Below are 27,324 nucleotides of genomic sequence, written 5' to 3'. Positions count from 1 at the left end.
ACCTGCCCTCAGACAGCAGCTAGATGGGGAAGAAGTGCCCAGCAAGGCAGCTGCCTGTTCAAGGCAGCAGGAGCTTAAAGACGGCCCAGGACTACGTCCTCTCTGACCAGGCAGGGAGGGAGGCCTGAGCAAGAACCCCAAACGGGGGGGGGGCAGTTAGGGCAGGAAAGGGGAGCAGGGTGGGCGGGGCGGGCTCTGAGGCAGAGAGAGGCGTGTGGAAGCAGGAGCGCCAGGCCCCGCCCCCAGGCGCCCACTGGGGTGCCGGCTGTTGTGGGGAAGGGCACTCAGCAGCTTTGATCTCAGGACCCCTTCACGCTCCTAAAAACTATGTAGGACCCAGAGAGCTTTTGTTTATGCGGATTTGGCTACCGATACTGACCACGCTAGAAATTAGACCAGAAAAAATGTGTGCTTATTAATTCATTAAAAATAATAAACCTTATCATGTTAACAGAAATATCACACTTTTATGAAAATAGCCATATTTCCTAAAACAAAGACAAGTTTAGTGAGAGGGTGGCATCATTTTCTCTTTTTGCAAATCTTTTTAACGTCTGGCTTAATAGGAGAGAGCTGGATTCACCTGTGTGCCTCTGCATTCAGTCTGTTGCCACATGTTTTGGTTGAAACAATGTAGGAAGACACTGATTGGGAAAAGGAGGAGTATTTTAATAGGCTTTTCAGATAGTTGTGGACATTTTCTTTGATACTACACCAAAACTTAACAAACGAGAAGTTTCTTGAACGAATCTGCAATGTGGAATCTGAAACCATGTGAATAAACTCTCTATACACTTTATTACATTAAAACCCAGTGGACTGGGACTTCCCTGGTGGCGCAGTGGTTAAGAATCCGCCTGCCAATGCAGGGGACACGGGTTCGAGCCCTGGTCCAGGAAGATCCCACATGCCACAGAGCAACTAAGCCCATGCGCCACAACTGCTGAGCCCACGTGCCATAACTACTGCAGCCCGCGCGCTTGGAGCCGGTGCTCCGCAACAAGAGAAGCCACCGCAGTGAGAAGCCCGCGCACTGCAACGAAGGGTAGCCCCCGCTCACTGCAACTAGATAAAGCCCACGCGCAGCAACAAAGACCCAAAACACAGCCATAAATAAATAAATTAATTTTAAAAAACAAAAACCAGTGGACTCTCTTGCCCTTTGAATGGCTCTTTTGCCCTTGACTGATACTGTAACACCATTTATTGATCACGTGGAAAATACTGGTTCACTGAGTCATGGAGATCTTTGGAGCCATTTTGCAGATCTTGGACACATTTCGGTCAATGTGTCTATAAACCCTATTCGTTAATATCACCACTGATCTCATTTTCACTGAAAAAAGCTGTCAAGCTCACACTGGCAGATTGGAGTTTTCCAGACCTCCCAGAATTCTAGAAAGTCACACAGAGCTCCATCACTTTCCAGCCCTGCACTGACCCTCTATGCCTGTATCTCGTCTCTGTTATGTCATTGCAAAGATTACATTTTGTAAATATGTATAAAGCTTTTAATATGGCACCTGGCCCTGGTAAGCACTCCCTCAGTAATACTATCATTTATGCTCTTTCTACATTGTTGACATCGTGTGTAATGTGCATTGACCATAGCCCGCATTGAGGAGGAGATGTGCTTTGTGTGGGGCACCAGGGTGGAGACCCTCACAGCGTGTGTGTGACAGCTCGTTTGGGCAAGCTCCACACTGATGCCACTTGTTGTTTGCCAGCTGGCCAATGGATGGCCACCGTGCCCTTCCCCTGGAAGTCCAGAGCAACAGCAGACCTGAGGGAGCATCTTTCCCGTGACCTTTTCTTACCTTGCCTGTACCTGTTGCAGCTGTCACGCGGTGTGGGTGTCCGTGCCCCTCACCCCACACCGGGGCTGTGGTTTTTGCCTCTTGTTCCACTGCCCAGCACAGTGCCAGCATGTGATCATTGGTGCTAGGTTATGTTTGTTGAATGAATGCATTTAGAAGGAATTTATTTTGAACAGTAACTCTGGACGTGGCTTCAGAGAGTTAAAAAGTATAGAAACTTTATCATACGAAGCATATGATCTGAGCAGTGACCAGCTGTTCTTTTTTCCTTTCATTTTCTTTAAGGAATGTTTAACTTCTATTCACCCCTACCCCATCTCTTATTTCTTTTTTTTTTTTTTTTTTTGGCGGTACGCAGGCCTCTCACCATTGTGGCCTCTCCTGTTGCGGAGCACAGGCTCCGGACGCGCAGGCTCAGCGGCCATGGCTCACGGGCCCAGCCGCTCCGCAGCATGTGGGATCTTCCCGGACCGGGACATGATCCCGTGTCCCCTGCATCGGCAGGCAGACTCTCACCCACTGCGCCACCAGGGAAGCCCCATCTCTTGTTTCTTGAATCTCCATTAATTCGAAATAAAAATAGTAGAAAGCTTAAAAGTATTTCACAATAATTCTGGGTTAAGCATTTTTGCAGTCAATATACTTTGCTTTCTCCTTTTCAGATGTTCCTCCTGCTGATCAAGAGAAGCTTTTTATCCAGAAGTTACGTCAGTGTTGTGTCCTCTTTGACTTTGTTTCCGATCCACTAAGTGACCTAAAGTGGAAGGAAGTAAAACGAGCTGCTTTAAGTGAAATGGTAGAATATATCACCCATAATCGGAATGTGATCACAGAGCCTATTTACCCAGAAGTAGTCCATATGGTAAGTGATTACGGTTTAACCAGCGTGTCCCAAACCTGAGTTACAAACAGGACTCTGATATTCTTAGACTGTGCTAAGACATTTGAGCCTAACATGACACTTGCCACGAAAAAATCCTGCTGTTCAAAAATTTGTACTTGTACCTCGAAGAATGAAAATCTTTGTAATATGTCCTGGATTACAGTGAGGGACCTTCTAGGGACGAAAGTGCCCTACATGTGTTAACTCATTTAATCCTTGCAACTACCCTGTGGGGTAGAAATGTTAGAACTTTCATTTATACTTACTGCCTTACCCTCTTTAAATTTTTTTTAAGATATATAACATTAATGTAATAGTGCCCATATATAATTTAGAAGTAAGCATGTTGTCCATACAGGCACAGGAAAATTCTAATGATGGGGAGGAGTTAAGACAGTGGTGGGACCAAGCTGGTGTCAGGACGGTCCACCCTGATGAGCTGAGATGCACCCAGCTCTTGTCATCCTGCAGTTAGTTCATCGTTGGTTTCATTCAGCCCCAAAATCTCAGTCTCCTGTTCCCGGGTCCTTTGCAGGTCCCATTGTGACCTCAGTCACTACCGCCTGGGAACATTTCATGTGATACCATTACTAAAACTCTTACGTTTGACACTGAACTCCAGTTTTCTCTTGAGCTTTTTTGAATTGTTGGTGTTTTGTCTGCTTTTGAAATAGTACTCCCCAGTTACTAGGGAATCCTTGTGGCTTAACATAAAATTTTAAATGCTGATTTCCGTTGAAATCCTTAAGTTTCTGATTTTTTCCCCAAAGCTATATATTTCAAAATTGACTAGACTCGTTGACCTAAAATATGTTTCTTTCTTACGTTAGTGTGTTTGCTTTGGAAAAAGAAAGTCGTGTTCTTTTTGCATTCACAATCTGTTGTATCCAAAGTTGAGATCAACCTGATTAATTTATTACTGTTAACTCTTACAGTTCAGAATTTACCAGCATGTAGTCAGCCTAGGACTGTGAGAGCCGTTTGGGTTCCTCCACCAGACTCCCACCAGAAGAACCGTCACAAGCATATACTGAGCAGTAAATCCTCAAAAACCTCACCCATTCAGACTAAGGAAAATTGCGGAATGTCTTTTTTTCCCTCTCGGTTTCAACTCTCAATTACTCTGGAAGGCCTCCCAAACCCCAGAATCACAAAGAAAAATCTCTAATACTTTCTGCTAACACTCTCATAATTCTGTTGTTCACAGTACATTTTGTAATCCTCCTGGAACTTTTTTTTTTTAATGGCTCAGGGTAGGGATATAACTTTGTCTTATAAAATGATTGAAAAATCATTAGTCCCTACATTGTGTGTTGAACATTCCATTTTCTCCGTCGATTTTAAATGCTGCTTTATTATATATTAAATTCATTCTCTTTTTGAATTACATGTACTAATATGTCATCTATTAAATTTATAAACACGTAAGTTTATTCTATATTAAATGACACGTATGGAAGGTTTTTCAGTTTTGACAGAGCCTCGGCTGCCTTCAGTCCCTGAGTCCCACTCTTTACCCAGGACGGAGGAGTCTGCGGAGCCCAGTGAGGCGAGGCTTGGCGGGTTGGGGTCAGAGGCCTGCCCTTGTACTACGTCGGGCCTGCCTGCTTGAATCAGTCTCTCCCGTGCGTTTCACAGAGGCGGTGCGCATTACCAGAACCACCTAGGAGACCGGAAGCCCTTGAGACTTTTTTTAGATTAAATAATCATTACTCCTCGTCTCCCTGTTAAAACCATGTCCTAATAGCCAGGTTCTCCTCCTGCCGTCTTAGCTTTGTTCCCCACCCGGAAATTCAAGCCATCTTCAGAGTATTGGCCACTTTATTTTGCCCCTAAAGCACATAGCAGACACTTCCCGGGCATCCACTGAGCACTTTTTCAGATGAGGAAGTAGAGTGGTGACCAAGGCTTCTGCCCTCCCAAGGCTCTGACCAGTAATGTGTCATTTTAGGTTAAGGTAAGGCGGTGAAGAAGGTGAAACGGGGGAAGTAGGTAGAGTTACAGGACTGCCCATGAGGCGGGAAGCAGGTGCAGAGAGAAATCTGGTACAAGATGAGTTACACTGTCCCATGAAGGTATGTGCACAAGAGGCGCTTTTCCGCGTCACTTGAGAGAACAGGGGACAGACCGTCCATTCTGTCCTCTGACTGGAGCGAGGGCAGGAGAGAGCACAGCCGTTCCCTTACCTCGAGCTTGAATGAGTGGTGTGGGGCACAGAGGATTTGTGTTTTGTTTGCTGTTGTTTTGTTTTCTATAAAGACAGAAGGCATTGATGACAGATATGATGATGAAGAAGGCGTGTGGTGGGGATGGTACTTGGCAGTGGTTTCTAACCCTCTCAGAAGTAGCGAGTGGGTGCAGATTTCAAGCAGCCAACGGAAGGCCTCCACCCCAAGCAGTGCCTGGACCCAGCAGGGCAGGTGGAAAAATGGGGGCCCCTTTGTAGTTCCCTCTGGACGCCCCTGGTGTGCGTACCACTGAAGTGGCACTCAGCCAACTTGCTTGAAGGATTGCCTGGTGTGTGTGTGTGTGTGTGCGCGTGTGTATTTTTGTTTTGTCATAGTTGTTTTTTGTTTCGTTTTGTTTTGGTTTTTTCAGCCGCGTCATGCGGCATGCAGGATCTTAGCTCCCCAACCAGGGATCGAACCCATGACCCCTGCAGTGGAAATGTGGAGTCTTAACCACTCGACCACCAGGAAAGTCCCTGTCGTAGTATTTTTAAAGACATTAATGCCCGCTTACTGTGAAGAATCCAAAGCTCTACAGGTGTTATACTTCTTACGCTTACTTCTTTTAAATATGTTGCCTATTAGACTGTGCTGCTGTATGTTTTTTAACAGAGTTGTTGAGCGGTGATTCACATATACAATCTACCCCTTTAAAATGTACAAGTCAGTTGTCTTTAGTGTATTCACAGGACTGTGCAGGCATCATCACATCTAATTTTGTAACATTTTCATCCCCCTGAAAGAAATCCCATACCCATTAACCATTACTGCCATTCCTCCCTCACTCCCCACTCCCCACTCCCCACTCCCCACCCCTGGTAACTACTCATCTACTTTATGTCTCTATAGATTTGCCTAACCTGGATCTTTCTTAGAAATGGCATTATACACTATGTGGCCTTCTTTCATTTAGCGTAATGTTTTCAAGTTTCATCCATGTTGTAGCGTGTGTCAGAACTTCTTTTTATTGATAAATAATATTCCAGGGACTTCCCTGGTGGCACAGTGGTTAAGAATCCGCCTGCCAATGCAGGGGACATGGGTTCGATCCCTGGTCCAGGAAGATCCCACATGCCACAGAGCAACTAAGCCCGTGCGCCACAACTACTGAGCCTGCGCCCTAGAGCCCATGAGCCACAACTACTGACCCCGTGTGCCACAACTACTGCAGCCCGCGCGCCTAGACCCCGTGCTCCACAACAAGAGAAGCCACCGCAACGAGAAGCCCGCGCACCACAACGAAGAGTAGCCCCCGCTCGCCGCAACTAGAGAAAGCCTGCCCGCAGCAACGAAGACCCAACGCAGCCATAAATAAATAAATAAATTTTAAAAATAATAAATAAATAATGTTCCATTATATGAATATATACCACGTTTTATTTATTCATCCATGGATGGACATTTGGGTTATTTCTGCTACTTAGCAGTTATGAATAATGCTACTGTGACCATTCATGTACAAGATTTTTGTGCATATATGTTTTCATTTCTCTTGAGTGTTTACCTAGGAGTGGAATCGCTGGTGACGTGTTAACACTATGTGTTTAGCGTTTTGGAGAGCTGCCAGACTGCTTTCCAAAGTGGCTGCACCATTTATTCCCACCAGCAGGGTATGAGGGTTCCAGTTTCTCCGCATTTTCAGTACTTGTTACTATCTGTCTTTTTGATGGTAGCCATCCTAGTAGGTGTGAGGTAGGACCTCACTGTGGTTTAGATTTACGTTTCCCTCTTGGCTAATGATGTTCAGCATCTTTTCATGTGTGCTGTGTATTTTTATACATCATAGACTGTGGTCCTAGAAATTAACGGAACCTTATAGATCCTCTAGCCTGACTTTTATTTTCCAGATTTCAAAAACTTAGGTTCAGGGAGATGAGGATGAAAAGGAGAATTACTCAGGAAGGAAAACTCCTGGCATCTAAATTCTCAGGCCTAAATTACATAAACTCCATTATCTCTTAATTTCACTCATTTTTAAAATATAGTCAGCCATCTGTTTTTGTTTTTTTTCAATTGACTAATCTGTTTTTCAGGCATTGGCATTTTTCTCATAGTGAAAACACTGATAGCAAAATCAAGCTAATAGTGTAGCCACTTTTTTCACAGAACACCATTTTTGCTTGAAGATTGACTGACAAACAGGTTATTCAGACTTGGATATTTAGGGAGCATTTTCTCACAAAATAAAATAAGAATGTCACTTTAAGGAAAATAATTGACAGTGTTTGTTGCCAAAGATAAAATTTGAGCTTTCAGGCAAAATTTTGGATTTTGAAAGATTTGTATCCACCAGTGCAAGCTTCAGCTTCCGGGTGCTGCAAGCTCTCCTGCTGAGATTGGTGTCGTTATGAATGAATTAGATCTTTAATACACACGACAGAAGGAATGAGGCATGGTGATGCCTGCACAGTCCTGTGGGTATACTAAGGACAATTGAATTGTACACTTTAAAGGGGTGGATTCTGTTATATGTGAATTCTCTCTCAATAACTCTGTTTTTAAAAAGCATAGCAGTCCAGTCCGATAGGCAATATATTTAAAATATATGAATACACATAATTCAGTGAGGCCAGTATTTTCTAAATGACCAAAACTGATGATCCAAAATCATTCATCGGCCAGAGAGCCGTTCAGAATGCAAGACACACCAGTGGATTTTCGTGAATTAGAGACCCCCTCATTGATAAGATTTACGATTCCACAGAATAGCTAACCTTTAGTAAACTACCACTTATCAAGTTTTGGTGTAGTATCAAAGAAGTCCACAATTATCTAAAAGGGCTATTAAATACCCCTCCCTTTTCCAACTACATATCTGCTGGAGACAGATTTTTCTTCCTATATTTCAACCAAATTAACATTCTGAACATAGAAGCAGATGTAAGAATCCAGCTGTTTTTTATTAAACCAGACAGTAAAGAGATTTGCAGAAATGTGAAACAGTGCCACTCTTCTCACTGAATTTGTTTTGGGAAGTACTTTTATTTAATATGAGTTGTTCTATGAAATAGCAAATGTTATGAAAAATTTATTTTTTATAGATTTATATTTATACTGACAAAATGGGTTTGCTATTTTTTAATGAATGAATATTTTTAAAATTTCTCTGCTTTAATTTCTACTGCAGTCAATATCCATAGATATAACTTTCATAAACAAAAGTTCTTTGGCATCCTCAATCATTTTTAGGAGTTTAAAGGGGTCCTGAGGCCAAAAAGTGTGAGAACCACTCTTCTCAAAGAGCGCTGCTCCAAGGCCGCAGCACCAGCGCCACCTGGGAGCAGGTCAGAAACGGCGTTTCCTGGGTCACAGCGCTTTGCTTATACGTGTTCTCCAGGTCATTCTGAATGGCCTCCCTGCCTTGCCCCCTGAGGTTAAGCCCTCACATACTACCTGTGACAACTCTTAACTCCCCCTGGGCTGTCAGTTTCCAGAGAGAAAGGTTTGGGATGTCAGAGGCTCAGTAATGCTCACTCTAGAGTCTCCTGCCTGGACAAGGGCACTAAGACTAGTCTTAGTCACAGATGAAACCACCTGCAGGTCAGAAAAGGAATCGGTTAGATCAATGGTTGAATGAAGTGGATGGCTCAAAAGTGCTTCACGTCAAGATGGACCTCTAGAATTACCCACATCTTTGGTGCTGGATTACTCTGTAGAAGTCACTGAATAAGATGTGGGGTGTGGGGCTTCCCTGGTGGCACAGTGGTTAAGAATCCGCCTGACAATGCAAGGACATGGGTTCGAGCCCTGGTCCAGGAAGATCCCACATGCCGTGGAGCAACTAAGCCCGTGCGCCACAACTACTGAGCCTGCGCGCTAGAGCCCGCGAGCCACAGCTACTGGAGCCCACGTGCCACAACTGCTGGAGCCCACGTGCCACAACTACTGAAGCCCACGCACCTAGAGCCTGTGCTCCACAACAAGAGAAACCACCGCAGTGAGAAGCCCGTGCACCGCAACAAAGAGTAGCCCCTGCTCGCCGCAACTAGAGAAAGCCCACGTGCAGCAATGAAGACCCAATGCAGCCAAAAATTAATTAATTAATCAATTAAAAAAAAAAAAAAGATGCAGAGTGTGCCCTTACGCAGTCTACCCTTACCTTTCCGAGAGACTGTGTTCTAGAGGAATAGAGAGCAAACTGTTAATAGTAGCTGCCTTTAGATAGTGTGATTATGTGGATTTTCCCCTTTTATGAGTAAATTTTTATAATTTTAAAAAATTTTCATGATGATCATGTATCACATTTGCCATTATCAAAAATCAATAAATGCGTTTTTCTTTAAAAAAAAAAAAAAAAAAAAAACCTTGTCGTGTATAGTGTAATAGCAGTACTGTCCTTATCAGGACTCATGTTGGGTTTCCAGGGAAAATGAGTTCATCACGGTATTTTAATCTGTACTGCTTGTAAATGACTAGATAGTACCTTACAAGTTTTCTTTCATGCTTAGGGTTCAAGTCGACATTTTCTGTTAAGGTCAGAGGAGTTTTTCTTGGGTCCTTGTGGGAGGTATCATGCCCAGATCCCCAGGATGATTGTCTCGTGTTTCATTTAAGGATTGATGTTGGACAGTCTCCTTCTTCTGTTTTTATATCTGATGTTTACAGTGTGTACTGGAAAGTATTACTTGTTGTAAGGGTGAAGATAGTTTGGAAATGAGAGAGGAAAGGATGTTTTGAATTCAAGGAGGTAGTATATTAACCAGTGAAGCTTCCGATAGTCTACAGATTTCTTTCAGGTAATGATTTAAATCACGCATTCCTCTTTTTGCTTAGTTGTTTTTGTTTTGCCAAAGTCACAGTAACATGGGGTGAAGAAGCACTGCCATCATCGATGAGCTAAGGGGAGATGAAGGCATAAAGTGCTTTTTGAAATCCGGCGAATGATTTTTCTACTTCAAATACCCAGTGAGCCGTTTCTTGGAGATTTGTTCTTATTTTGAGAGAATTACCCTTTGTTTTGTTTGATATTTTTATTAAATGTGTGCTTATTTTAAATAAGTGAAATAAATATAAAAAGAGAAAAAAAAAGTTAATCTTTTTCCGTACGCCACCCCTCGCCAATTCTACCTAAACCCACCCCCACCTCCAACCGCCACCAACTTAATTTATATGTACTTTTTTTTCCAAAAGGCTAGTAAGCGATCTTCCCCGGTGGTCCAGTGGTTAAGACTGCATGCTCCCAATGCAGGGGGCATAGGTTCAATCTCTGGTTGGGGAACTAAGATCCCGTATGCTGCACGGTGCGGCCTAAAAAAAAAAAAAAAAAAAAAGTTACTAAGAAACTTTTGGGGATGATGGGTATATTTATCGTCTTGATTGTATAATGGTTTCACAGATGTATGTAAATGTTAAATGTATCGAACTGTACACTTTACATACAGTAAGGTTATACCTCACTAAAGCTGGGGTTTTTTAAGCTCCTAAATTGATAGGTATTTCTGTTGGTCTGGGGGCACAGTGAAGAAATTACTAAGATATTAAGGGCATTGTGAATCAAGAAGGTTTGAGAACTTAGAGCCTAGAAAATATTTACTATCTTTCTGTAACGTTTTAAATTATTTTTAAATTTACATTCGGCAAGATTACGTTTTTAGTGAGGAGTTCTCTTGAGATTTGATAAATACGTGTAGTCATGTAACCACCGCCGCCACAGTCGATATAAAACGGATTTATTACCCTCCACAAAAGTTCTTCATGCTACTCCTTTGAACTCAGACCTTCCCCTTATCCATTATCTCCGGCTACCGCTAATCCGTCCTCTAGCTCTGTCATTTTGCCTCTTCCAGAATGTCATATAAATGGACTCAGAGAGTATGTAGCCTTTTGAGTCTAGCTTCTTTAACTTAGCATAATCTGTTTGATATTCCTCCATGTTGTTGATGTATTAGTGGTTTGTTCCTTTTTCTCAGTAGTATCTCATTATATAGAGGTATCATGATTTGTCCACTCCCCAGTTGAGGAATATTTGAATTGTTTCTAGTTTTTAGCAATAACGCTGCTATAAATATTCATGTACAAGTTTTGGACATAGGTTTTTTTTTTTTTTTTTTTAACTTGGGTGAGCACATAGGCGTGGGATTGCTGGGTCGTATGATTAAGTATTCATTTAACTTTCTAAGAAACTGCCAGACTGTTTTCCAAAGTAGATGTGCCATTTTTTGCACTCCCGCCAGCCACGTGCGATAGTTCTAGTTGCTCCAATCCTTGTCAGCGTTTGGTGTCTTCAGTCCTTTTATCTCATTTTGACTTTAACTTGCATTTCCCTGATGATTAATGATGCCGAGCATTGTTTCCTGTGTCCGTTTGTGTATCTTCCTCGGGGAAGTGTCTGTTCAGATCATTGGCCTGTTTTTTAATTGGGTTGTTTTCTTATTGAGTTTGAGCCTTGTTTACATATTCTGGATACAAATGCTTTGACAGATAAGTGATTTGCAAATATTTCGGTGTGTGCCTTGTCTTTTTATTAACAGTGTCTTTTACAGAGTTTTTCATTTAGATGAAGTCTAATTTTTGATTTGTTTCCTTCATGGCTAGTGCTTTTCGTGTCGTATATAAGAAGTCTTTGCCTAGCCCAAACTCAAAAGAATTCTCTCCTCAAGATTTTCTAGTTTTACATTTAAATCTATGATCCATTTTGTCAGTTTCGTTTCTTGGCCTATGGATGTCCAAGTGTTTGTTGAAAACCATTTGTTGAAAAGACTAACCATACTCCGTTGAGTTGCCTTTCCACCTTGATCAAAAATTAATTCACCATATTCGTGAGTCTGTTTCTGGACTCTGTGTTCTGTTCCATTGATCTAGGGATCCTCTTGCTTATGCCATACCGTCTTCATTATTGTCACTTTATAGTAAATGTTGAGATCAAGTAGTATGAACGTTCCAGCCTTTTTATTCTTTTTCAAATTGTTTGGCTTTTCTAGTTATTTTATCTTTCCAAATAAATTTTAGAATCAGCTTGTCGTTATCTACAAAATAGCCTTCAGGGGTTTTAATTGGAATTGTATTGAATATATACATTTGGAGAGAATTGCTGTCTTAACGATATTGAACCTTTCAATCCGTGAACACAGTATATATCCCCATTTTGATCATCTTTGTTTATAGTTTTCAGCATGTAGATCCCCTATGTATTTTTTTAGACTCATAAGTAAGTCTTTTATTTTTGGGTGCTCCTGTAATTGGGGTTTTTTATTTTCTATCTCTAATTGTTTCTTGCAGTTGTATAAGGTGCTTCATATTATTCAGTGCATAAATATTAGTATTATTAGTTGAATTGACTCCTTTATAACTATAAAATGATCCTTTTATCATTGGTAATATTATTTTCTCCAAAACCTACTTTGTATGTTATTAATATAGCCACTCCAGCGCTCCCTTGGCTAGTGTTAATGTGTATAATTTTCCTTCCTTTTATTTTTGACCAATTCGTATCTTTATATTTAAAGTGGGCTTATTGTAGACAGCATATAGTTGAGTCATGCTCCTTTTTTTTTTTTTTTTTTTTTTTTTTTGCGGTACGCGGGCCTCTCACTGTTGTGGCCTCTCCCGTTGCGGAGCACAGGCTCCGGACGCGCAGGCTCAGTGGCCATGGCTCACGAGACCAGCCACTCCGCGGCATGTGGGATCTTACCGGACCGGGGCACGAACCCGCGTCCCCTGCATCAGCAGGCGGACTCTCAACCACTGCGCCACCAGGGAAGCCCGAGTCTTGTTCCTTAATCAAACAATCTCTGCCTTTTGGTTGAGGTACTCAAACTATTAACTTGCATTGTTAAGTACTGATGTTGGGTTTAAATCTACCATCTTGCTGTATTTTTTCTCTGTTTATCCCATCTGCTTTTTGTTCCCTTTTCCTCTTTTTCTGTTTTCTTTTGGATCAATTGAATACTTTTATGATGACAGTTTCTTTTGTTGGTTTTTTAACTATCACTCTTTATTATTTGATCTCAATTATTTCGCTTTTCTAGAATGCATCTTTAACTTGTCACAGTCAGCCTTCAAGTGACAATACACCATGTAAATATCAGTTTACAGCAGTGTACTTCTATTTCTTCTCCACGAGTCTTCCTGCTATTGTCATTTTACTTCTTCGTATGTTATAAACCCCACCGTATATTATTTTTAGAAAACAGTTCTATTTTAAAGAGATTTAAATAATTTTTTAAACTCTTTTATACTTAACCAGATAGTTATCATTTTCAGTGTTCTTCATTCTGATATCCATCTGATATCACTTTCCTTCTGCTTGAAGGACTTTCTTTGATTTCTCTTGTAGCACAGATCTACCGGTGATTCATTCTTTTAGCATTTGTTCATCTGGAAAAGTCTTTCTTTTGCCTTTGATTTTTTTTTTAACAGATCTTTATTGGTGTATAATTGCTTCACAACACTGTGTTAGTTTCTGTTGCACAACAAAGTGAATCAGCCATATGCATACACATGTCCCCATATCCCCTCCCTCTTGAGCCTCCCTCCCACCCTCCCTATCCCACCCCTCTGGGTCATCGCAAAGCACGGAGCCGATCTCCCTGTGCTATGCGGCTGCTTCCCACCAGCCACCTGTTTTACATTCGGTAGCGTATGTATGCTGTTGCTACTCTTACTTCGTCCCAGCTTCCCCCTCCCACCCCATGTCCTCAAGTCCATTCTCTATGTCTACCTCTTTATTCCTGCCCTGCAACTAGGTTCATCAGTACCACTTTTTTTTTTTTTTTTTTTTTTTTAGTTTCCATATGTATGTGTTAGCATACGGTATTTGTTTTTCTCTTTATGACTTAGTTCACTCTGTGTGACAGACTCTAGGTCCATCCACCTCACTACAAATAACTCAATTTCGTTTCTTTTTATGGCTGAGTAATATTCCATTGTATATATGTATATATATTTATCCATTCATCTGTCGATGGATTGCCTTTGACTTTGAAAGATATGCAGGCATACCTCATTTTATTATGCTTCACTTTATTGCACTTCGCACATTTTGTGTTTTTCACAAATTAAAGGTTTGTGGCAACCCTGCATCAAGCCAGTCTGTTGGCACTGTTTTTCCAAAATCATTTGCTCACTTCCTGTCTCTGTGTCACATTTTGGTAATTCTCAAAATATTTCAAACCCTCCAACAGCAAAAAGATTGACTCTCTGAAGGCTCAGATAATGGTTAGCATTTTTTAGCAATAAAGTATTTTTTTAACTAGGGTATGCACTTTTTTTTTTGGACATAATGCTACTGCACACTTAATAGACTACAGTATAGTTTAAATATAACTTTTATAAGCACTGGGAAATCAAAAACTTTGTGTGACTAACTTTTTTCTGACATTCACTTCATTGCAGTGGTCTGGAGCTGAACCCACAATACCTCTGGTGGGTATAGAACAACAGGTCAAAGTTTAATCCTTTAAAAATTTTGCTCCACTGTCTTCTCGCTTGCATTGTTTCTGGTAAGAAATCTGCTGCCATTCCTATCTCTGTTCCTCTGGACATAATGTATCTTTTTCTCCTCTGGCTACTTTTTAAGATTTTTTCTGTTGTTCTTTTTAAGCAAGCAACTTGATTATGATGTGCCTTGGTGTAGTTTCCTTCTTTTTCTTGTCTTTGGAGTTCATTTATAGTTTCTATGAAATTTAGGAAAGTATTTGGCCCTTATCTCTTCAAATATTTTTTTCTGTCTCCCACACCTTGTCCTTTAGAGGATCCAGTGAAATGTGTGTTAGGCCTCATAGAGTTGTTCCACAGCTGACTTACGCTCTTTTTTTCTAAAGTCTTTTTTTTCTTTGTGTATTTCGTTTGGTGATTCCCTTTGCTGTCTTCAAGTTCAATAACCTTTTCTGCAATGTCTCAGCTTTTGTTAATTTCCCTCCGTAAATTTTTCTTCTCACATTGTAGTCTTCATCTCATGTAGTTTATGTCTTTTCCATATCTTCATGTCTCCACCTAACTTTTTGAACACGTAGAATACTATCTTAGCCTTATCTGTTAATTCTACCATTGTGTCAATTCCAGGTCAGTTCAGTTGATTGGTTTTCCTTCTGGGGATTTGTTTGGGATGCAGTTACTTGCAAACAGTTCGATCCTTTTGGTTCTTGCTTTTAAGATGTGGTAGGAAGGACTATAGTCATAATCACTCTATGGCTAATTATCCCCCACGACTGAGGCAAGACCCTTCTGATTATGAGCCCAGTCCTCTGTGAATTAACGGATTTTTCCAGTCTGGTTGATGGGAACAGGAACTGCTCCGGCCCTGGGTGAATACTGGGTCTCTCTGGTCTTTTCAGGTGGTTCTTTTTGCAGCCTCCCTTCCCTTTTCAGTTCATTTCTATCATGTAGAATGCAGAATGTGTAGTTTTTTGTTTTGTTTTTTAAATTTTATTTTATTTTTTATATTTATTTATTTATTTGGCTGTGCCGGGTCTTAGTTGCAGCATGTAATATCTTTTAGTTGCGGCATGCAGGATCTAATTCCCTGACCAGGGATCTAACCCGGGCTCCCTGCATTGGGAGCGCAGAGTCTTAACCACCGGACCACCAGGGAAGAACGTTGATGGTAAAGTCTAGTTGGTGGCTATATCGTTAGTCACTATAAAATTCAACTGTTTTGCATTGAGGTTTTTCATAACAAGATATTAGAGAATACATCATTCAGAAGCCTTATGTAAAACTCACCTTTGGACCAGAGTAAACAACTTAAGAAAAACTTCCAGTTCCAATGTTGTGTTTAAATAGCACCAATTGAATTATAAGTATTACAGATGAGTGGTTATCTTTTGTAGGTAAATTTTCTATTCTTAACCTCAAAAATAAAAGTAAAAAATAAACTCCTATGCATAATTATAAATGACTAGCATATTTTCATTTGAAGAAGATGCTATTACACACTTAGTTGTGACATGGTCATAAAATTTAAAAGTCCACTGTTGAAAACTTGAGAGTAAATTTCCTTTATTAAGCATTCTACAAAGATTTGTAGGTATTTATTTCTATATCTTTAACTTTGATTGAGAGCATATTTTAGTGATTGTAAAAATAGCAGGCTGTTCAAAGTAAGAGTTTAGCTTGTGGTTCTTTTCTTCGGGCATCTATTTGGAGGCAAAGCTGCATTCTTCGAAAGCAGCTCTTGCCTTAGAGAAAGTGGCGATGTGGATTCGTGGAGGAGACCCAGCTTCACTCACCTCTCGTGCAAGTGCTTGCTCTGTGCTAGGCGGTACCATGGGCCTTGGGAGGTGGTGCCAGGAGGGAAGACATTAGGCCAAGGATTACCCGACCATCCGGTTATATTTGAGACAAAGATCACAAAGGAAAGGGGCAGGATGATAGAAGAGCTTGAAATCAGGGACCCACCTGGGCCTTGGGTCGGGGGAGGCTCCCCTGACGAAATTACACTGCAGCTGAGAGCTAAGGTTTAATCGGGAAGTTTTTAGGTAATTACTTGGTGTTGCAGTTAATAAGGTGACTGATAGGTGCTTTTCCCAAAGGATCCACTTGCTCTCAGCAGGTCTTTGAGGATCTACTAGTTGCCGAGCGCTACGGCAGGTGATGGAGGGTCAGCAGTGAGTGAATCGCCAAGCGAACATTCCCCAGGATGACACCTGAATTCTGCTGTGAAACCAGATGGAACTAATTCTACAAGTGAGGAAAGGGACAGTTCTTCCCTTTAAGATTGCTACTAGGATTTTTACCATCCACGTAAAAAACGAGTTAGAGTTATATGTAAGATTGCTTTTAAAGTATAAATTGCTTTGTGGAGAAGTTACATCTTTGTGATGCCATGTCATCTCACACTGGAGAAGGGAAGGGTCCTCATTCGTTCGGGTATCCTTCAGTGCCTTTCTTAGGGTTTTCATGCTCTCATTGAAGCCTTGTAACTGGGTTACAAGGGGGTTGTGAGTCCCTAGACCCTTGGTCATTTTTGTGGCCTAGTACCTGGGGTCCTCCTATCAGTTATGTTTCCTCGTTGCCTGTTGTTGGTGGAGAAGATGTTGCTGTTAGGTTGGGGTTTTGGGTTTTTGTATGGGTGGCCCAGCTGTGATGGTCTGACTGTTGTCTCTGTTGGTTTTTCCAGTTATGTCATTTGCAACCAAATGACGGCTTTCTATTTAAAATATAATGTAGAAGGACTCCCTACCTCCCCACCTCCGAAATGTATCTCTTAGCAATATGACCCTCAGAACCTGGCATTCCTGTTACAGGAGGAAGAGCTGTAATTTGGCCTTTGGTGGACTCACCTTTACAAACCCTATCACATGAATAAAACAAAATCAAAAGCATAGTAGAAAACCCTTGGGGCGTCCCTGGTGGTGCAGTGGTTAAGAATCTGCCTGCCAGTGCAGGGGGCACAGGTTCAATCCCTGGTCTGGGAAGATCCCACATGCCGCGGAGCAGCTAAGCCCGTGTGCCACAATTACTGAACCTGCGCTCTAGAGCCCACGAGCCGCAACTACTGAACCCTCATGTTGCAACTACTGAAGCCTGCGCGCCTAGAGCCCGTGCTCTGCAACAAGAGGAGCCACTGCAATGAGAAGCCCGCTTACCGCAATGAAGAGGAGACCCCGCTCGCCGCAACTAGAGAAAGCCCGCGCACAGCAACGAAGACCCAACACGGCCCCACCCACCCCCCAAAAAGAAAACCTTTGTGGTTTTAAACAGAGAACTGGGGCTTCCCTGGTGGCACAGTGGTTGAGAGTCCGCCTGCCGATGCAGGGGACACGGGTTCGTGCCCCGGTCCGGGAACATCCCACATGCCGCGGAGCGGCTGGGCCCGTGAGCCATGGCCGCTGAGCCTGCGCATCCAGAGCCTGTGCTCCGCAACGGGAGAGGCCACAACAGTGAGAGGCCCACGTACCGCCAAAAAAAAAAACAAAAAACAAAACAAAACAAAAAAAACACATTTAAACAGAGAACTGAATAATCAACCTTTCTTTCCTTGTTGTCTCTGAAATTAGATTATCAGTGTTTCTTTTTGGAGCATATCCCTTCCTGTCTTAAACCTTTGTATGTTCCACTGTACTGCAGTTGTGTCACAGCGTGACTATTTTATTACTTCACCCACTGGTGATGAATATTACAGGTATAGAAAGGCTGCGTGTTATTGAATTGTGAGAACTTTGCATAAACACTTCTTGAGCAATTTTGGTTTGCGTTTATTCAATAAATTTAGCAACTGGGAGAAGAACGTCTGCAGGATCATTTAAATACTGAAAGTAGAAAATATCAAGAAAGCTGTAAACGCAGGGGCTTCCTACCACCACGGTCCGTCCACGCCACACGCGGGGGCTGCGCGGGTCACATACGTGCACGCGTGGTGACGTGTCTGTGTCCCATGCGCCCAGTGCAAAGAAAGGCTTTACCCTCTTTCAACAGGTGAGGAAACCAAAGCTTGAGCAGGCTTCTCAGTCTCGGGTCCTGGTCTGAGTGAGAAGAGGGCCTGGTGAGGCTGTGCCCTGAGGCCACACTGCCTCTCTCTGTGCAGGAGCTGATTCTAGCTCTGTGTCCAGGGATCACGGTGCACTCCGAATCGGTGTGTCTCAGCCGAGAGGTGGTGATGGGTCTGCGCGGTCTGCATCAGATCTAAGACTTCTAGACCCACGGTAGAAACAGATTCCCTCTGGTTTCCATGGCGTGATGCTGACAACGACCGCCTTCTGTGGCTCTCAGACTACCTCCACGCGTGCAGACAGCGTGCAGATGTCAACACCATGGCACTCCACTAACTTGACCCCTGAAGCTGCTGTGCTCAGAAAAGGTGGAGGGTTAGAAACCCATGGACAGCTCAAGGTGGCCTGATTTTTGCCTTCTGCTCTCTAATCTACATATTAGCTTTTAGTATCTTGAGCCTTCTCTAGAGGTGAGCATTAAATTAACGTGGTAGGAAAAGAGGGTAGAAATTACAGTGTGAGGTTTTTGTTGTTGTGTGAAAGATAGAACTTTTTATCCATTAGAGTTGGCCAGTAATAAAACTGCCTGGTTCGAGGGTGGTCATCCTCCCAGGACATGAAAAGGGGACTTTTGCATTCAAAGCAAGTTGGTCTATGGCCCCTTGCAGGCCCCTGACTCAGCACCTGGGATTCGGTGAATGTGTAGGTGTTGCGGACGGGCTGTAGCTGACTGAACACTGTGCAGTGGGACTTCAACTTTAGGCGGAATCATTAGCTGTACTACAGCAGGTCACTCAGGAGTCTCAGCTGACCGGGTGGATCAGTCAGAGTCCTTCCAGAGGAACAGAACCAGTAGGATGGAGACAGACAGACAGAGACAGAAAGAGGGATGGATGGATGGATGGGTGGGTGGGTGGGCGGGTGGGTGGATTTTTGAGGAACTGCCTTATGCCTTGTGGAGTCAGACGGGGCAAATCTGAACTCCGTGAGGCAGGCTCAGACGCTGCCATCCACAGTGGAATCACTTCTTCCTCAGGGAAACCAGTTTTGCTCTTAGAAGACTTTTCAACTGATTGGTTGAGGCCCACCCACGTTCTCCTTTACTTAAAGTCAGCTGATCTAGATGTGACCACAGTTACTAAACGCCAACACAGTGACACTCAGATTGCTGTCTGGTTGAATCATGGGTACTCTAAGGTGTCACACGGGTACGTTTTATGTTTTTCAGCCATCGCCTTTAATCACAATCTGTTATATCTCCCTTCCCTGCCCCTCTGGTTCCAGCTGTCGCACCTAGTTTATCGCTTCAGTCCCCGACTCAGAACCTCATCTGTCCCCACCTTCCCCTTGGGCAGCCTGGCCGGAGAGGGACCTGAAGCGGGAGAGGAGGGGCCGAGGGCCGCAGCGCCTGTGCCTGATGTCCTGCGGCAGCCTGGCCTCTGCCCGGGCGGCGGCCCCTCCCAGGGGGCATCTGTGCTCTGGAGAGCGTTGGGCTTCCCGAAAGACCCTCCCTGAGGGGCAGCCGTCCCCCCTTGTGCCCCAGCCTCCAGCCCCTGCCCGGGTGAGCTGACCACTGCTCTCTCCCCGCTGACCCCTGCGGCCCTCACGTGCAGCCTCCGAGGTGGCCCGTGTGTGTGCTCCCCTCTAAGTGCCCTGTGCCACGATGTCACGGCACTCGGGCAAGTCTCCCAGAGAGGCAGCGCGGCGGTGCCCACAGACACCTCTGCCCCCGGGGACGCGGCCTGGATCCACCGTCCCCACCCTGGTCTCTGGGTGACTCTTGGAGCCCCCGATCACTGGCTTTGAGGGAGAGGATTGGGAAGCCCCCCTAGGAGTGCCGCACCCCACAGAGGCCTTGGGCTCCTTTCTGACCCTGTCCTCTCCGCACTCCACAGCCAGGGGTGACAGGGCTGGTTCTGCTGCCCCCATCCCCACGCCCGCAGGCCCGGAGGAGACGGTGGCTGGGCTCCCAGTGTCCCCTTCTTCTGTTCTGTGGGCTTTGGGATCGGGGGGCCTGGGGACCAGCGGTGGAGGACGCGCCCCTTCTACCTGACAACATCTGTCCCAGCCTGTGTTCACCGGTCACTGTGGTTTGGGAGGCCTCTTGCTGGGCCGTGGGCACACACCCCGTTCACCGGTTCCAGACCTCCTCCTCCTCTCTTTACTTACGTCAGAGGAGCATTACTCATATTTCTATTAAAAGATTTCTTTCATTCCTTGTTTCTGGCTTTTAGTTACTCGTTCCAGCCATTCTTTGTTGCTCCCATTCCTGGACTGTCTGCGTCTGCTCCTCTCGCACGACGCAGAGAGCAAACATTTGACGCTCGCGCTTCTAGGGCCCAGGACTTGGGGAGTGTGTGTTTCTTCATGGAAAATGGTGTTGCAGGAAGACAGGATAAAACAAAACGGGTGCCGTGGGGTTTTAGCTTGGTCTTTACAAGACTGTTATCCGAACAGCCAGGTTTGCTCTGAACCCTCCGTAGAGACCCTCGCTGTTGTAGTGGAGTCGGATTCTATCTTGTAGGTCAGGTGTTTTGATTCTGTGCTTCTGGGCTTGGAAGGACGGAGGGCTTTTTTGGATCACTAGAGTCGAGCTCTGTAACCGGCATATGGCGTGTTCAGAGATTCGGTGAGGTAACATATTTAAACTGACTCCGAAAGAAACATAGGTTATAAATTGGTGATAGTGAAAAACTAGACTTCTACGTTTATATCAGGAACCTGTCAATATATGTTGTGCTTTATTCATATTAACCATACAGGCAGTAAAATGTACCTGTGCTCCAAAGAATTGTGGATTTTGTGTAGAAAACATCTGTTGTAAATAAAACACGCTGATTTTTATGAAATGGAGATTGACTGGAGCCTGGGGTGGGGGAGAGTGGTGAGGGACAGTACAGGGTGGAGAGCAGAGCAGAGGGCCATGAGGCATGCAAGGGAATCGTCCAGACTTTGTGTGGCCCGTCCAGTCCCTGGGCACACGGACCAGGCTGTCCCGTGACATGATGACTCCTCTCCTTGCTAACATTGCGGCCCTTTCCCTGGAAACGATCCTCTAGCCACCCACCTGGAGGTTACTCTGTCTTGACTTGCCGCTCTCATCACTGTCACTGCAGAGGACTTTGGCAGGGAGGCTGTGCCCGACCTCCGTGTGAAGCGGCCTCTGCCATTTTCTCACCGTTTTCAGTTCTTTGATCTCTGCTGTTTCTTTCGTAATCTCACCCTTTTCTTACTAGCGCTTTGAACTTTTCTCCTTGCTCTGCACTTACTGGATATAACAAAGGCCTTAGGTGTCATCCCTGCCCATCAGCATCTGTTGGCACTGGTTATCTGAAAGGTCAGGCAGGAACCTTGGTGGCTGGCTGTCCACAGCCGTGGGTCTAGCCGTGACTTTGACCCAGGCTCTCAGGACCCACACCACTTCCGAATTTTGAGAATAAGGACGAGCCAGATAACCATTGGAAGCAGTTATCATTAGAATTCCTTAAGATTGTTTTAAATGTTCTCTGTAAATATTTTTAATGTCCTGGTTATAATTATAGGATATGTGGATTTTAGTTTGCAGTTAACATGTTTCGAACATTACCACCTTCCTCCAACCCTACGGGAGCAGAATTTGACCCAGAGGAAGACGAGCCAACGTTAGAAGCAGCCTGGCCTCACCTGCAGGTACTGGATTCTGGGGGTGCACCAGACACAGAAGGGCGGGGGTCAGCGTGGGGTCGGGGGGTTCTCCGAAGCAGGAGCCCTGGGCCTGGGCGTCTCCAGGTGGTCGCAGATGGGCCTCTGCACTTCGGTGTCATAGACCCTGCAGACCTGTACATGGGAGAGAAATATTTTAGCAAAAGAGAGAACATTTAATGGCTCTTTGTTTGGACGCTCGGCAGAAACTACAAAGTGACAGAACTGTCAGTATATTTTCAGTGCAAGTGACCGTGGGATTGAGGGCGGAGGTCTTATGCGAACATTCCTCAGTTTGTGTGCCCGCTGTGCGCCCCAAGGCCCATCTGCTTGGCTGACGCCTTTTTTCTAACACGTTTTTAAGGAGAAAGATCGATTGGGCAGGGCGCATGCCCCCCTGCCCCGAGCTAGATCGGGAGGTCTGGGTCAGCTGAAGGAGGGGAGACGGGGAGGTGAAACACCTGGGAAGGAGCTCGATGGAGAACAGACAGGAAAGGCCATCTCGGTAGCAGAACGTCCCCTCCCACAGTGTCATGTGTAACCATTCGTGAAGGGGGAGGAACGTCCCGGCCCCGGGTGACTGTGTCTGTGACCTGCTCACCTAACACTCCCAGCTTCCTGTCCACCTGGCTTTCTGCTGGGACACTTGGAGGTGACGGGCTGCAAATCCCACCTGGGATTTGGTCACAGCCTGGCTTATGGCTGCTGTGCACTGTGGTCTCTGAGCACTGGTGACAACAGCCATGGAAATCATTTGTTGAAATGCCATTTAAGGATATAGTCTGTGGTTCTTAGCTAATAACTAAAACAATTACCATCATCCGCTATAATTAAGCCATGTGATTTGACATAAATCCTTTAGACATGTGCCCTTTTTTTTAAGGCTGATACTTGCAGACAAAGATTCAACTCATGGTGTATTTTTAATCTCCATTTAATAAAATCCCATGTTATTTGACTCACTGTGGTTTTTCTTTCCTCCTAGCTTGTTTATGAATTTTTCTTAAGATTTTTAGAGTCTCCAGATTTCCAACCTAATATAGCGAAGAAATATATTGATCAGAAGTTTGTATTGCAGGTAAGGTGCAAGTTAGCTGAAACTACAAACGCTGTAAGCCACCGTTAGAGAGAATACCGCATCACTGAGTGTCTTTTTCTTCTTGAAGCTTTTAGAGCTCTTTGACAGTGAAGATCCTCGCGAGAGAGATTTTCTTAAAACTACCCTTCACCGAATCTATGGAAAATTCTTAGGCTTAAGAGCTTACATCAGAAAACAGATAAATAATATATTTTATAGGTAAGTCAGTGTGGGGGGGACATTTCCCTTTTGCATGTGACGCTCCTGTTCACACTCGATGTCCCGCCTCGTCGTTGGCTGTAGCAAAGTGGCTGGGCAGCAGGAGTGGCCGTTCCTGAGCAGCGGGCTCGTCGTTGGCAGGTGGGCCCCATCTATACCTCCGCCTCTGCGCTGGGCAGGGCCGCCTTCCCTCTGTGCCTGCTTCCCTCCTTCCGCCCGCCCCCCCCCCACACACACACCCGGTGTTTGTTCCGGCTTTTACCGCTAGGCCCGGTCACCCCGAACGTGGTTCCTTCTGTGTGGATGAATCGCTCCCTCCAGAGCCAGCGGTTTCCTCGCACCTGTGTGGTGCTCGTTCGTCCCCGCTGAGTCTCAGTGAAAGAGGGAAGGAGTGAGGAGTGAAGTGGGGAATCTTTGGAGACTCCCGCCGTGCACTGCTGGAAGCAGTGGCTGAGGCAGCGCGGTGTTCAGCGGTCGCAGCCTCCCCAGGCCTGCAGGACCACAGAGGCCTGGCTCTGTTTAGTGGGGAGGACCCTGCCCCAGGGCTCCTGGAGGAATGTTCTGACAGTCCAGCTCAGTGTTCGGCCTGACCCCGTGACCCCTCACACAGCCTCCCTGTCGCCACCCCTCTGAGTCGCAGAGTCTTAACGCCCCTCCATCTGCCGGCTCCTATGCCGACACGCTCCTTGGACGAGCGGGTGTAGGTCCTGGGCGAGCCCTCGGGTGCCCCTCAGGCTCCGGGCTCCTTCCACACCAGGGCCTCGCAGCCTCGCCTGATCCTCCTGGAACGTTCTCACGTTCCCTTCCACCAGCCCTTCTCCTCACCCTCCCAGGCTTCCGGAGACATCCCTGCGCCAGGGAGGCTCGCAGCTTGGTGGACGGTCCGGCCTCCTGGGAGGGCAGGCATCGAGCCAGCGCTTATCTCACAGCCCCAGCCCCAGCTTCCTACCTGGCTTCTGGGGGCTCCAGGTGAACGTTGATGGATGAAACCGTCCACGTGGTTTCTTCTCTGTCCCTGGAATGCTCACTGCACGAGCAGTTGACTCCATGAGTTTTTAGCGGACAGCTTACCCCACGTGCCCCGCACTCCAGGATGCCGCAGGCAGTGAGGAGTCCTGGCGGTGACGGGCGGCCAGCCCCTGCTGTCCCTCGCCCTGCCTGCCTGCTGTCGCGAGGTCCAGCGCCCTCCTTATCTTCGCACGTGATGTGGCCTTTGGGTGTCGGAACCTCCAGCTTGCATGTGGCTTCCCTTCAAACTCCCTCCAAGCTCCCCACAGCCCGTTTATATGATGGAGCCCAGGCTGGACACACCGGCTTAGGTGGTGGCATCGTGTTTCCTAAATGTCATATTCCTATTTTGTATTTCTTGGTGTCGTGTTTCCTTTTTAACAAGACTGTTCCTTGGCCGACATACTTATCTATCAAAACGTAGCATACACTATTTAATCAGCAGCAGACAGGTAGGATTTCAGTTCCAGTCTTTTAGCCTAAAATGGAAGCTCTGCCTGAAGGTTTCTTCCCTGCTCACATAGGTTCTGTGCAGAATCACCAGTCAGTGCCTGCCTCATACCTTCAGGAACCCTGACTTAGTAACTGAACTACCTAACTAGGCTGTTGTTCAGAAGTTACAGAGTGCAGCTCGACTCTCGCTGAGCACTCAGTGCTGGAGTGTGTGGTGTCCTCGTTTTGTTTTCAGGAGTCTTTTCTGTAAAAACGGTTCCTGATGCGTCCGATCAGGAGGAGGCAGGTCCTGTGGATCCCACAGCCGGCCTGGCTCTCCACCTTCAGCACCGCCCCCTCCTCATTCCATGTGAGAAAACTTGCAGATGTTCTCGAGAGCTATATTCCGCTCATCTGCGTTCCACGGGGTGTAGCTGCGGCTGGTTAGACGGTATTTCCGGCGTGTTTGGTTGACCTTCCTGGAAGTGTTAGTGTGAGGTTCCTACTTACTTCTGGGGGTTCTCACTCCAGTCAGCATCTTCACAGGTGCGTTAAGCGCAGCTCTGGGTGAGGGATCGTGCCTGCTTGGCACACAGTGGAGCCTGAAGGTTGGGTGGCAGGTGGAGCCCGGGCTTCAGTTCTCTCTGCTGCCGAACAAACCCCCGCGGCTGTGCGCCAGGCTGTGGGGCAGGAGCAGCTTGTTTCTGAGGAGTCCTTGGAGAGAGAAGATGCTTTCCTGCTTCCTGTCCCTGTTCCCTCTCCCTGGGCCCAGTTTATTCAGCAGTCGTGTTTCAAGCACCGGTCAGATACCAGGCTCGGCCCTATAGCACCAGGGGCGACACGGTAACGATAAGTCGTCGTCCCCATCCTCAGGCTGGCACAGGGTGCAGGAGCTGCTGGGAGCCCCAGGGAGTGCTTTCTTGGGGCAGGTGAGTCGGGCTACTCAGATGGGTGTTTCAGAAGACGGCACTTGAAGCAGCACAGGGAAAGTGTGAGGTGTCAGTGAGGAAGTAGGGGAGACGACCCCAGTGGTGAGGAAGTAACTTGCACCCTTTGCAGAGACTGTGCTAAATATTGGAGGCTTTAAAATTGAGTAAGATGTCAACTTAGGCTGAAATGCAGCAAAAAATAAAATGGATTAAGCGATGGATAGAGATGTATGTGTGATAAAGCAAACAGCAAGTTGTTCGCTGTCAAATCTGGGTGGTTGAAATACAGGTGATCACTGTAAACATCTTTTCACTTTATGTCTGAAACTTTCAAAATGAAACGTTAGGGAGACATCTGAGCAAGCCCGTGCCCTCTGCCCTCCAAGTGTCTGCATGTCCAGGCTTTGCGGAGTCTCTCTGGTAACACTTAGCAGAGCCCCCGGAACGGTTTTCACAAATAGATTTGCTTATTGTTGCCTGGCTACGTGGTTTTCTTCCTAAAAGCATTGTTTTCGTATTCAGAGGATTTTAGTCTTTTCCAGCCATTATTTCAGTGTCTAATTCTAAATGACAAATTGCTTTTCCTAGATTTATTTATGAAACAGAGCATCACAATGGCATAGCAGAATTACTGGAAATACTGGGAAGGTAAGTTGTCTCTTTGTTATCGGTAGCTAGCGAAAGGCCTTAGATGGGATTTATGCCAAAATGATCCAGTTCGTTGCATTCCACAGCCCCCTCCCCAAGGCAAGGCAATTTAAACCGTTCTCTAAAAGGACGGAAAGAAGCCTCACTTAATGGCCGGGGCTGGTGAGCTCTTGGATCAGAACTGAATGACACTAAATGACAAACCTCTCCCATCCCTGTGGTTCCACACGTAGATTCTGTTTCATGTACCTCAGGAGCATCACTATGGGAACACAATTTCAATTATTTCCTCAAGAGCAGTGTTAAAAATAGTTACATTAAGAAGGTTTATATTTGACACTTGGAAGAAAAATAGGTCATTTATTATACATTTGGGGTATCGAGTAAATGCTAACGTGTTGCTTTGATTTTATAAATTTTTCATATGTATACTTATAAAATAATTAACATTTCAAAATTGCATCGTCTTAATCCAGGTAGAGTTCTTGCTTGCTATCTTTTTTTTTTTTTTTTTTTAATCAATGACCTATAGGTTTTCTGTCAGACCTCCTAACTCACTGATTCCCAGACAGAGTTCCTCAGGGTTCCACGGCTGAATAAGCTTGGAAGCGCTTCTTCCCCAGCACCTTACTTGGGGATTCAGTGTATGTTAGCAGCTAAAGGTTTTGAGGAGTCCTGCAGGGGAGAAACTGTACTCGTGCTTCATCTAGCGATTCCCAGAACTATCTGAACACAGTAAGCTTTTCAAAGGAACACTGTTGTCATCTGGTAGATCTATGGTCCAGCCCTTCTGAAAACAACTCTCCTCGCTGTTTCAGATATCATGTAAAACAAATGACGGTCCTCGTGGAGAACTCTACACTGACATATTCCTGGGATTCTCTCTCCCAGCAGAGTGTAGTGAGTGCTTGAGTGGGTGCCCTTACTAGCTGCCCGGCCTTACTTAACCACTCTCGCCTCCTGTTTCCTTATCTATAAAATGGCAATATACTCATATTCACGTCTGAGGTTGTTGCAAGGCTGGGGTGAAC

General features: G+C 45.2%; 1 protein-coding gene across 7 annotated transcripts in view; it reads left to right on the top strand.

Moving 5' to 3' along the window:
- PPP2R5C (protein phosphatase 2 regulatory subunit B'gamma) overlaps positions 1-27,324 on the top strand; it is a 129,719-nt gene that overhangs the window by 76,310 nt on the left and 26,085 nt on the right. For all 7 annotated transcript variants that reach the window (XM_082838144.1, XM_082838147.1, XM_082838143.1 and 4 more), the window contains 5 exons: positions 2,480-2,679; positions 21,857-21,967; positions 22,965-23,057; positions 23,146-23,276; positions 26,234-26,293. In XM_082838144.1, the coding sequence (XP_082694270.1) occupies positions 2,480-2,679; positions 21,857-21,967; positions 22,965-23,057; positions 23,146-23,276; positions 26,234-26,293 (595 nt within the window). The remainder of the gene's footprint in view (positions 1-2,479; positions 2,680-21,856; positions 21,968-22,964; positions 23,058-23,145; positions 23,277-26,233; positions 26,294-27,324) is intronic.

This window comes from Leucopleurus acutus (genome assembly GCF_964270905.1).
Source record: "Leucopleurus acutus genome assembly, chromosome: 1".
NCBI classification, from domain to species: Eukaryota; Metazoa; Chordata; class Mammalia; order Artiodactyla; family Delphinidae; genus Leucopleurus; species Leucopleurus acutus.
Note: the sequence above shows the minus strand (reverse complement) of the source record. Positions and strands in the feature narration are given on the sequence as shown.